General features: G+C 33.9%; 1 protein-coding gene across 2 annotated transcripts in view; it reads right to left on the reverse strand.

Moving 5' to 3' along the window:
- USP9X (ubiquitin specific peptidase 9 X-linked) overlaps positions 1-12,630 on the reverse strand; it is a 119,956-nt gene that overhangs the window by 60,687 nt on the left and 46,639 nt on the right. Inside the window, exons 12-14 of one of the 2 annotated variants that reach the window (XM_032475572.1) lie at positions 9,190-9,396; positions 7,700-7,836; positions 5,764-5,897 (exon numbers count right to left, since the gene is read on the reverse strand). In XM_032475572.1, the coding sequence (XP_032331463.1) occupies positions 5,764-5,897; positions 7,700-7,836; positions 9,190-9,396 (478 nt within the window). Of the gene's footprint in view, positions 1-5,763; positions 5,913-7,699; positions 7,837-9,189; positions 9,397-12,630 lie in introns of both variants that reach the window. The other variant, XM_032475571.1, reaches the window with a different exon arrangement.

The following is a 12,630-nucleotide window of genomic DNA, read 5'->3' on the forward strand; positions in this document are numbered from 1 at the left end:
ACAAGACTTTTGTCAGATACATGGTTTGCAGATTATTTTCTCCCATTCTTGGGTTGTCACTTTACCTTCTTGATAGTATCTTTTGCAGCAGTTAACGTTTAAATTTTGATATAGTCCAATAGATCATTGTTTTTTTATCCTTACAATTTTTCTTTGCTCAACTCAAACTCACATTGAATTCCAAACATTTATGAGACTCTTTCTTCCCATCAAATATTCCTGGCACCTTTATAAAAATAAAGTGCCCATAAACACAATTATTTACTTCTGGACTGTTGATTATATTCCATTGATGCATACATCTTTCCTTAATGGCAGTACCACACTGTTTTGATTACTGTTACTTTGTAATAAGCTTTGAAATCATGAGTTGGCCAACTTTGGTATTTATCATCGAGATTGTTTTGGCTATTAGGGTCCCTTGCATTTCCATGATTTCTAGGATCAGCTTGTCAATTTCTATAAAAAGGGAAAAAAAGGAGGTTGGGATTTATAGATTGCATCGAATCTGTAGATCAAATTGTGGAGTACTGCCATCTTAACAATAGTAAGTCTTCCATTCCATGAAAGTAGGATGTCTTTCCATTTATTTAGATCCTTACTTTCTTTCAACAATGTTCTTTTGTAGTTTTCAGTGACTAAGTTTTGTATTTCTTTTGTTCAGTTTACTCCTAATTACAGTTGACCCTTGAACAACACAGGGATTAATTTAATAATTTAAATTCAGCTCTCCATATCTGTAGTTCCTCTACATTCACGGATTCAACCAACCACGGATTGGGTAGTATAGTCCTGTAGTGTTTACTATTGAAAAATATCTGTGTATAAGTGGACCTGCACAGTTCAAACCCAAGCTTCCAAGAGTTAACTTTGTTTATCTATTGTAAATGGAATTATTTCTTAATTTCATTTTCAGGTTGTTTGTTGCCCGTGTGTAGAAATACAATTTATTTTTGTATATTAATTCCTGCAATCTAGGGGAATTTATTTATTAGTTTTAATAGATTTTAGCAGATTCTTTTGGGTTTTCTGTGTATGAGATGGTGTCATCTATGATTAGAGATAGTTTACTACTTCTTTTCCAATCTGGATGCTTTTTCTTTCTTTTTCGGGCCTAGGTGATTTGGCTATCATCTCTAGTAGCAAACAGAAGTGACCAGAGTGGACATCCTTGTCTCATTTCTGATCCTAAGGGGAAAGCAGCCAGTCTTCCACCATTAAGTATAATGTTACCCATCAGTTTTTCCAGATACCCTTCATCAGGTTGAGGAAGTTCCCCCTTCTCTGGCTAGTCTGTTAAATGTTTTTTACAATGAAAGGTGTTGGATTTTATCAAATGCCTTTTTTCACTCCACCTACTGAGATGATTTCATGGTTTTGACCTTTTAGTCTATTAATATGGTGTATTACAACTGACTTTTGGGTGTCAAATCAATGTTGTATTCTAGGAATACATCCCATTTGGCCACGGTGCATAATCCTTTTTATATGGTGCTGGGTTCCATTCACTTATTTTTGTTTTTTGAGAATTTCTGACTCTATATTCACAAGGTATATTGTTCTGTAGTTTTCTTCTGATGTCTATATTATTTTGGTATCAGAGTAATAATGGCTTCATGGAATGAATCCAGAAGTGTTCCTCTATCTTTTTGGAAGAATATGTGAAAGACTCGTGTTAATTCTTCTTTAAATATTCAGTAAAGTTCACTAATAAAGTTATCTGTTTCTGGCCTTTTCTTTGTGGGAAGTTTTGTGATTACTAATTCAATCTTTTTACTTGTTATAGGTCGATTTAGATTTTCAATTGCTCCGTGAGTCAATTTTAATAACTTTTTTTTAAGGTTAGTGGTGATGCCCTCTCAATTTAGACTTTCATAACAAAGAACCAACTTTCACTTTCATTTAATCTAGTTTTCTCTTCTCTATTTCATTTATTTCCATTCTAATCTTTATTAATCTCTTCCTTCTTGTTTTCAGTTTAGTTTTTGCCTACTTTCTGAATGTGAAAGGTGAGTTACTGATTTGCTACCTTTCTTAATATAGATAGGAATTCAGTGGTATAAATTTCCTAAGCACTGATTGAGGAACATCCCATAAATTTTGGCATTTTATATTCTTTTTCATTCATCCCAGCATATTCTCATTGCACTTATCATTTCCTCATTTCACTTGTCACTTCCTCTTTGACACACTGGTTAGTAAGGAGTGTATACTTTCCACATACTTGTGAAATTCCCAAATTTTTAAAATTTATGATCTGTCCCACAGAATATCCTGTATATACATGAGAAGAATGTACATTCTGCTGTTTTGGAGTGGAGTACTCTATAGATATAGGACCAAAGCCCTAAACTGGCAGCTGTGGGGGGAGGGAGTCAGTTGTGGTTCAAATGCTACAGATTCTCACTTGCTGTTCTTCCAGAGACTTGGTAGATTTTCTTGAATACATGTTTCCTCATTTGTTATCTTATTAGCACATTTCCCAGATACTTTAAATGACTATTTTAAAACAATGATATCCCAAAGAGAAAGTCCACTGAACATCTTAACTCTCATCATTCCAGAAATTAAATCCCTCATCCCTTGGTTTTCTAAAAATTACCATCATATGTTCTACATTTATTAGTTGGTATTTTCCCTTCTTTTCACTCTAAGTTTGTGTTTTATTTAATGGGTTTAGTTATTTTCATTATTTTGACCCAGTTCTGGCCAGTAGGAGCCAACTCCTGTACTTTTTTATACACATATCAACACAATTCTTTAAGCACTTTCTTACTTTATGGAATAGGAATAAGATGTTCAAGGATAATGTTGTACTTTCCCTGCACCAGGACTGGAAACAGCCATTATTCCAGAGAGGTATAAACTATACATCAGATACTACTAGAGTAAATTTTAAAAAATCACAAAGAACCAACACAGACTTAACAAGATTTCATGGTTAATGTATGGGAATGGGTCAGAGCTACTGGGAAAGTCTAGCCTAGGATTTGCATCCTAACACAGAGCGCCATTGGTGTCAATGACACTCATGAAGAAATCTTTTATGGGGGAAAATGTTCTTAAAAACTGCCAATGTTGGACGCAAGAGGCAGGGGAGAGGTAACTGAAAGTGGCAGTCCTTAGAAGACAGATGCAAAAATGTAATCTACAATAAAGACAAGTCCTCCAACTCTACTCAGAAACCACAAAAAATGATAAATAAAACTTTCGTTAAGTGTTCAAATCAGTACAAAGACTATCCTACCAATGAGGTAAAACTTAAAAGTGAAAACTGAAAGGTGGTTTTATACTTTGTTACACACATATAAAAAACTTTTAAAGAATGATTTGGTAAGCATCAGTGCTTGAAGGCACTATTATTAAAAGCACATGAGTAAATATTGAAGAGAATTTCTAAGTTCATTACTTCATCTAAATAATGTTAAAATATGAGGTAGACTCAGCTGACCGTACACCTGAGGAAATGCTTCCCACCTCTAAGTTTCAAAATACTAGTAGAGATGAAATATGGGCGGGACAAATACTTAATATTGGTGAAACTGTTATCAGAAATTGAGAATATCAGTAAACTGGGAGTCTGATGTTATCCTGCTAAGTAGTATCTCATACCTAATGGGATTCATGCAACACTTACTACACAGAGGCAAAAAAAAAGTAATTTATTTTAGAATTGCAAATTTGGAAACAAGTGGATGATATTACCACAGAAGAGACTTAAATGCTGTGAAAAGTTTGTTTTAATAGGAGAATTTAACTAGCTTTAAAAATTACTCTCTCCCATATTTAAGTATTTGGAAACTGATCAGTGTTAATCAGAAGAGTACTATAATAGAGGAGGAAAAGGTATCAGTTAGTTAGGACAAACAGAAGGTATGGTGTCAATAAATTCAGGGGAACATATCAACAGCAACAAAAATTCAAGAGCTTACTATGTGCCAGGCATTGTCCTAGCATAAATAACTTGTTCAAGGTCATACACCTAACATGTTGGGTCATGTTTCAAATCCAGGCAATCTGACTATGCAGATTCTCATGTCTTACTTTGTGAAGATACAGACAATATAACAAGGGGAAACTGAAGACTGAAGACCACTCTTGTGACAATGAAATTGAGATGAAGCAATGACTCACGTAGAAGTTAGCTACAAGGGAGTAGAAAACCCTAGTGAGGCTGAACTGCACATACACCATCTTCTGACAGCCTTGACAGGAGGGTTCTCTAACAATACCTTTGACAATGAAATTAAAAAAACACCACAAGCAAATGAAGCAATTAAAAATTAGCACTGCAGCACATTAAGATTTATATTAAGGCTCCATTTTGGGGGAAAGCTTGCATTGGCATCTGTGAGGGCTTTGTACCAGAAAGAAGAGGTGACATCATAACAAAGAATCTGAGTTACATTAAACTGAGCCCAGATGCTCGAGTGCTTGGGTATACTACATGCAAACCTCTTATGCCTCTCTCAGATTTTGTTTGCATTTGGTAGAGAACATAAATCATATGGCTGCACGCCTTTGTTGCCCTGATTATTCTATCATGCTTAGAAGGAACTTAGGACTGAAATGATAAAAGATTAGTGTCCCATGCCTATCAGCAGCTTGACGCTTAAGATTGCTTCTCTAGCTCTACAATCTGTTGCCTAGGAGGACTCAGCTGGCCCAGAGTGGTAAACAGAAGAAGAGAGAGTCAACAAAAACAATACAGGTATCTGAGAGCTGCTTAATTTTTCAGGTGTCTTTATCTGAATTTTATATGGGAATGTATGTATGTACCTTAAGTGTTAAGCAAAAACCTCATGATTTACAAGCACCTTGGTTTGGATTTTATTCAACAATGCCAAGAGTCTAACTCTTCAAATAATGATTATTAAAGCTATCCTCATTATATACACATATAGGCTTCCACAGACTCTACTGTAACATGTTAAATGAGTGGTATGTTTAGTAACCATTATGTTTAACTCTGGTAATATAAAGCTTTCTTTCTACAGTATGGGAACAAGATAGTTTTAGGGTTTTTTTGTGGGGGGGGCCTATGAGTTTGACATAAGACAGGAATACGTACTAAGAACCCATCTGTACTCTAGCACACAGACTCAGACAATAACTGTCAGAGGGCAAAAAAGTGCATTGAAAAAGAGGTCCACATATAGCAGATGCTTAAAACTGACTATTGAAACCACAGAAAACTTTACCCTAACATGTTAAACCAAATTCACATTTTGAAAACCAACGTTAACACGTGAATTCTAGTAGCCTCACATAAGTCTTGTAAATTTTTAATTCATGAAGTCTGAAATACTTATGAAACATGGATTTAGGATTATAAAAGAACAAAAATGTTTGCAAGAACAGACTTAGACAAAAGTTTTCTTGAAAAGATACAGGTGGTGGTAGTAAGGAAACAAATGTTGAAAATGAGTCAGGTACATACCTAGGAAGGTAACAACCAATTGTAGTGCAGGCAGGCAGAGCTCTCAGGCAGGGAAGAAAAAAAAAATCAATTTGACAAAGGAGAGTGGGAAAGGCAAGCACTTAGTAAAGAGCCTTGAAATGCTGGACTAGAGTTTAGGGTGTGTAAGATTTGGGTGTAAAAGTGGACCATAAGCTCATAAAGAACATAAATGATAAAACCAATTATCTCTCATCTTTTAAAATACATTTGCTGTCATTTCTAAGGTAACTGATGAAAAAAAAAAAGCTGAGAAGGAAAGCTGCTGTTATTTCCCACAGTTCATGTTAGCTTACAATACATACCTCTAGCATACAGTCTCATGCTTTCCATGTAAGTTGCAAGGTTTTCTGCTACCAAAGTAACTAGGGCATGATTGTGCTGAAGTTGATTGATTAAATCATGGCGATAAAATACATGGGGACTTCGCTGAGTTTGACTGAAACGAGAAGAACTTAACAATATAATTAGGCAATTAAACTCTGTTTTAATAAAAAGAGCTTAACAATCTAAATTCTTAGCCACTAATTAAAAAACTTAAACTGGTTTCTTTCATAATAGAATTAAACGGCTATTTTCTTTGATGACAGTATCAAGCTATTTAAAAGAAAATAATCAATGCCTCAAAAATAAGACATTCATTCCATTATTCTTATTTTACACAAAAACTATGCATTAATCTCCAATTTCACACCATGGAAAAATCAGTAACTGATTTCTTCTCCTACACTATTCTAGTACCAAAGCACTTATAAGTTTACATGATTATTTCCAGAATTATAAAATATAAACATTTCTTGCAAGATTAGCACCACAAGATTATGCTGCAATTGTAGTGAAGAATTTAATCAAATAAAGTGCTTTCATTAAAATTTTACTTGTTAGCCATTTAAAGTACATTGTGGGATACTTAGTTTGTAGCTAAGTTTGCCCACAGTTATCACCAGAAAGACATCTAGTTCCTTTCTAATCTATTTTGTCAGCTTAACTGAAACCAATAACCTCTCACAGCATTACTATTCTAGTGAAGATGAAGCCACTGTTCCTTGGGAGAGCATATAAACTACTGTGTCTATCTGTAACAAACAAATGAATTCATTTGAGAAAGGCCAAAAGGCATTATGTACAGTGGGCTAAATAATCAAAAATAATTTTAATAATCAAATAAATGATAAGATATATGTCTAAATTTTCTCCACTTTATATCCCTTACAGTTTTTCTAATTTCTTATTTTTCCAGTCTTGGGGCAAAAAATGAGACAAAATTCAACTGCTAAAATCAAAACATTTATGGCCTTTTCTCCTTTTGCTTAGGCATAATCATAACCTAGAGCTGTAAAGGATCTTGGCAATCATCTAATCTTATATATAAGAAAAAAAGATTTCTTTAGATAGAAAATCTTTATAAGATGATGTGAATGGTTAGATACAAGTGTCACACACACGGGTATCCTGACTCCACTGTGAATATTCTTTGCACTACACCTAGCTCTCTCTCTCATTTTTTCTTCTCATGTTATCTTTTCCAACTCTTATAACCAGAAAGTATAAGGACAAATTATTCCAGTAACCAAACTTTGGTTTGAAAGAAAAGATATACTTAAACTCAGCTATTTAACAGAAATTTAGCTACAATAAATCAGAAAAAAATATTTTTAAACTATACCTTGTCATCATTCATCATTTAAACATACCTGCAATCTAATCTTTGAAATTAACTTTAAAAATTAACCATTTAAAAAATCAACAGGTTTATTTTACTGTGAAACTTCTGTAGTATGACCTTTCAAAGTTAATAAAATGTTAAATGTTTCAGAGTAAACCAATTATGGAAATAATAACATCTTTAAGAAATATATAATATGGGATAAAGGGTAGACACTGTGCAAAAAGGGAAACAAAGCAGGAAGGATAAAATGAAACAAGGAATTAGATTAACAGATACAACACATGCCATGAAAATTATCTAGCATACTTGCTGGAAATAAGAGATAACTGTGAACCAAGAAACTGAAGGCAGTATTATCATCTTGATTCTAATCACTAAACTGTGCCTTACCTCCTCATCAATAAAATCAAAGAGGTGGTTATGATAATGGACTCTTTTGTTTGAAATCAACCCATGTATAAGCCTTCTATCACCCCACTCTAATTTTTTTAAAATCTGCTTTTACCAACTGACAATGCTTTTCAATAAAATACATAAACAAAAATATTGAAATTTTCTGTTAAAAGCCTTACCTCAAATTTTGAGGTGCTTCACCAAACAAACTACAAATTTCTCTGATTTGTTTCAGTGCGGGTATTACCCATTTGTCATTTGTACGAAGTTCTTCTATAAAGCGATCTATCCACTGTATCTTCTGTGTGTCACGGTCCTTAAAAAACAATTTCAATGTTTTATATAGGTCAATACTCAGGAGAATTCCACCTTCAAATTAGTTTGAGAATTACAAAATAGAGCTTTTCTTGTAAGATTAGTATCATAAACATCATGCTGTAACTGTAGTAAAGAGTTTAATAGCAATAAAAGGCAGCTCTAACTACGTTATTTTACATATACTACCAAAACTCCCAAAAGTAAAACACTATTATAAAAACTCACTATGACATGGATTCAGCTAATATCTACACAAAGGTATAGACCTTAAGTATTAGGCCCACTGACAGAAAGTTTGATTTTAAAAGTTGCCAGAAGGTGGGCATTTAGCTTTATCCAATGTTTTAAGAGATTATATACCATGTAATAAAAATCCAGCAATAACATGGAACACTGAAAATTTATATTTTATCAAGGACATAACGGTACAGCAACTAAGTTTAAAAAATTCACCAAAAATCAAAGTAAGGACATATTCACATACACACAAGGAAAAAAAAGGGACAGAAACATGTATAAGCAGTTAAAATTAATGTTATAAAACAAATTATTTCAAATATATTTTACTTCTCATACTTTATTTACTCTACTTTTTCCTTAACTCAATAGTAATCAGAAATGCAGATTTGTGTACCTAAAAATTTTAAGTTCAGATTATTTTGTGTGTTTGTGTCTCCGTTTAATGAAATAATTTAAACTCAAGGTTCTTATTACTATTTGATATACCAAATACTTAATGAACAAGTTTATAAGTATAGCCAACAACTGAGTAGCATCTGAATCATAGTATCTACTTGAGCTTATTTTCTTAGTTCTTATCTAAGTTTCAGTTCATCAGTGCAGCAAATACTTTAAACAAGTGGGAAATTAGTTATTCAGCAGTGTTCACTTTACCATGAGTTAAAAGATACGCACATGCTACAAGACAGAATGCAGGGAAGCTACTGTGTGATTTGCTCATAGGGAAGGCACTAAATGTTTTACTGTTTAGGAAATTCTATTAAGTTTTCTTAACTTCCCCATAAGCAAAGAAAACCTAACTTCTCTTACCTCTAAAGACCAAAATCAGCTTTAGTATCTTATGATCTATCTGAAACTGGTATTTCAGCACCATACATTTGACAATACTACTATATAAACTGTTTTGTTTATGCTATCTTTGAAGACTAAAATGCTTTCAGATGATACACAAAACTGACATAGAGGTCTAAAAGGAAGGTGGACTTACATGAAGAAAGTAACTCCACTCTTGTAGATCACATCAAAAATAACAATCTCAGAAAAACGTGGAACTATTCTCTAAGACACCCTCATTGTGAAAAAGTGAGCAAAGCAGCATACCCTTCCTTACCTGGGAGCAACTATAATCTAGTATTTTTATGTGGGCGCTGAGAGCCAGGTCCATGATGTCTACAGGCACATCATCACTGTGGGCCAGATTCCACAGGAGGTTCAACACTTTGTGTGCCATCACACCATCTTTGTCATCTTCTGCAAGACGACGTATCAGTTCAAGTAGCTTTTCTCGCTGCTTTTTACTTGCATTTGTCCAACTGGCCTAGAAAAAAAAAATTAATAATATGTAAACACCACACATCTATTCGTCACTGCTTAAAATAGTGTCACTGGATAAACTGTATTCATCAGAAAACAACACAGCTGAGCACAGTATTATTTAAGTGGTATCTGAGCAGTAAGACAGGGCAGATTTAAACTCTAGGAAAAAACCAAAAATCTCTATTTACAGTTTAATACTTCTTAAATCAGGGTTTCTCAACCTTGGTACTACCAACATCTTCGACTGGAAAACTCTTTGTTGTGGGGGGCTGTCACGTGCATTGCAGGATGTTTAACAGCATCCCTGGCCCCTACCCCACTAGAAGCCAGTAGCAACTCCTCCTCCTAGATGTGACAACCAAAATATCTCCAGGAATTACCAAATATCAGGAGTGGGGGGAGGGGGCCTCCTAATAAAAACCGCTGCCTTAGATTCAGTCTGTCATTTGTGCCTTTAAAACTATATTAAAAAATGTTAAAGACAACTTGATATACAAAGACTTTCATAATAAATGAAAAGCTTTCTATCGAGCAATGTGCATTACATACATTTAGAAACAAAACAGTCTATAAAAAGTCTGTTATTAACCAAGAAAAAGTTTCTAACTTACCCAGAAATAATACGATGCTATTTCAGTTTAGAAGAGAGAATATTTACTTAAAAACTCTAAAATGACAAACAACAACAACAAAAACCAAACAAAAAAACCCACCTCTCTCTAAAATGGTATTTTTTTAAATGCCTAATTTATAACAATGATGTGTATGTGCATGCATGCGCTGGTGGCATCTAGTGAGTAGAGGCCGGAGATATCGCTAAACAACATGAGAAAAGGTATCTGTATAAAGTTGCTAAGCAGTGTTTACTGGAGAATGGAGTGCATACTTCTAATTCCTCCTAGACCTCTCAACATTATGAAAGGAATAGGAAAACTGCTAAGGGTACTGAAATATTAGATCATACTACAATTAAGAACATTTTAAAGAGAGAAACCAGCAGTGCCTCCCAAAGGAAGAGAACATCACCACCTATGATGTATTCTAGCAAAAGAACAACAACAAAGCCTCTGTATCATACTATTGATAAATACCAAAGTAATAATCCAGTTTCTTCAACAATTTGCAAGGAAAAACAAAAGACAAAAGGGGGAAACTGTAGACTCAAAGAGACCTAAAAAGACATATGTGGCGGGAAGAGTATAGCTCAGTGGAGTACATGCCTAGCATACACAAGGTCCTGGGTTCAATCTCCAGTACCTCCATTAAATAAATAAACAAACCAACCAACCTACTTACCCCCACCCCGATAATAAAAACTGAAAAAAAGAGACGTATGCAACCGATTACAAACTATGGATCCTAATTCAAACAAACTTCAAAAGTAAAGTATGACCTGATACAACGGGAGGTTTTAGCACTATTTGACAATATTAAGGAATTATTAGTTTTTAGGTATGATAACAATATTGTAAATTTTTTCTTCATGTACTCATCTCTAAAGAATATATATTAAAATCATTACATATGAAAAGGAGAAATTAATTAAGAACATCTGTTCATACAAAGCCACCTTAAGGTGAATAAAAAAGACAACCACAATTTGCAACACTTGAACTGATAAGGACTAGCATTCAGAATATGTCAAGAATTCCTATGTATAAGTATAAACAACCCAACAGAGAAAAATTAAGAAAAAGACTTCTGAATATATGCTCTAGAGAAACTCTACAACAGGCCTCTCATATATACACAAAAGGAGAATAGAAACATGAAAAGATACTCAATTTCATTAGTGACCAAGGATATAAAAACCAATAACCACAATGAGGTAAATACTTCATACCAAGCAGACTGTCAAAAATCCCAAATTCTGACAAAAACAAGTGCTGGCAAGGATATGAAAATTTTGATGGAACTGTAAATAGATATAATCACTTTGAAGAATGAAGACTTACTTAGAACTCAAACATTTAAAAACTGTACCAGGCAAGTACATAGTTTAATCAACAAGTTTTGAATCATTTGGTTGTACTCTATGAAGAACTGCAGTGAGCTGGACTTCATGCTTCCTCTGAATCGTCTTTAGTAGGAAGTATCAAGACACTCTACAAGAATACTAGTTTTACCAACACCTCAAAAAACAGTGCTCGTTACCAAGTAATAAGTGTTCAATAAGCAGCTACTAAGCTAAAGGAGGGGGAAAAAGCATAAATAATGGAATTACTTTTATATTCAGACTATTATTGTATTTAGTTCACTGCTAGAAGAGGGGACAGGGGTCCAGAGAACGTAATTAACAACTAACCTCTCTTTTCTTCCCTCATCTCAAGATTAAAAATGAATGGCAATAAACTTTACAGTACCCGTGATCATTGATTATATAATTCCCTTAGCTGCTTTTGATGCACTTCAAACTTAATTTTTCCACAGGCCAGTGATTCACAACTTTAAAGTATTTAAGAATCATCTGAGAATTTTGCTTAAAATACAGACTTTCCATGTCTCATACCTACCAACTCAGATTTAGTCGTGGGTGGAAGCCAGTAATTGGTATTATTTTCTCTTCTATTGTGAAATACACATCAAGAAAGGTACAAATATACACATTACAGTAATAATGTAAATGCCTATATAACTATTACCCAGGTCAAAAATAACACATGCTAAGCAGCAGAAGGTAGTTGCGTCTATTTCTGAAGTTTATTTAATGCAATCAAGGTATATGAAGTTTGGTGTTCCTTTCTTCAATCTTCTGTTTACTAGACTCACCATTGTGGCTGAGTTGCTCAAATTTGCTCATTCTCATTGTTGTGAGGTGTTTCATTATATGAACATTTCACAATTTATCCATCCTACATAGCAATTTTTTGCTATTACAAATAATTCAGCTACAAATGTTCAACGTGTACACCAATGCCCATATGCATGAGTTTCTCTAGAGCATATATTCAGAAGTCAAACAATGAGTCATAAGAATCTTATACTTTTCCAGAAACACCCATCTATTTTCCTAAGTGGATGGAGAACTTACGTTCCCACCAGTAGTCAGTAAAATTGTTATTTTTAACAAGATACCTTCATGATCTAACGCCAGTTAATAGAATGCCCCTTTGTGAACACTGCCATAAGGTCTTGTGTTCTTGATCCACAAATTCACCAATCATTTGGCTTTTACAAACCAATACTAGTAACTGGAGAGAGACCACTACACAATATGGCCTTAAAAAGTACATGA

Source organism: Camelus ferus, chromosome X (assembly GCF_009834535.1).
Source record: "Camelus ferus isolate YT-003-E chromosome X, BCGSAC_Cfer_1.0, whole genome shotgun sequence".
Classification (NCBI taxonomy): Eukaryota; Metazoa; Chordata; class Mammalia; order Artiodactyla; family Camelidae; genus Camelus; species Camelus ferus.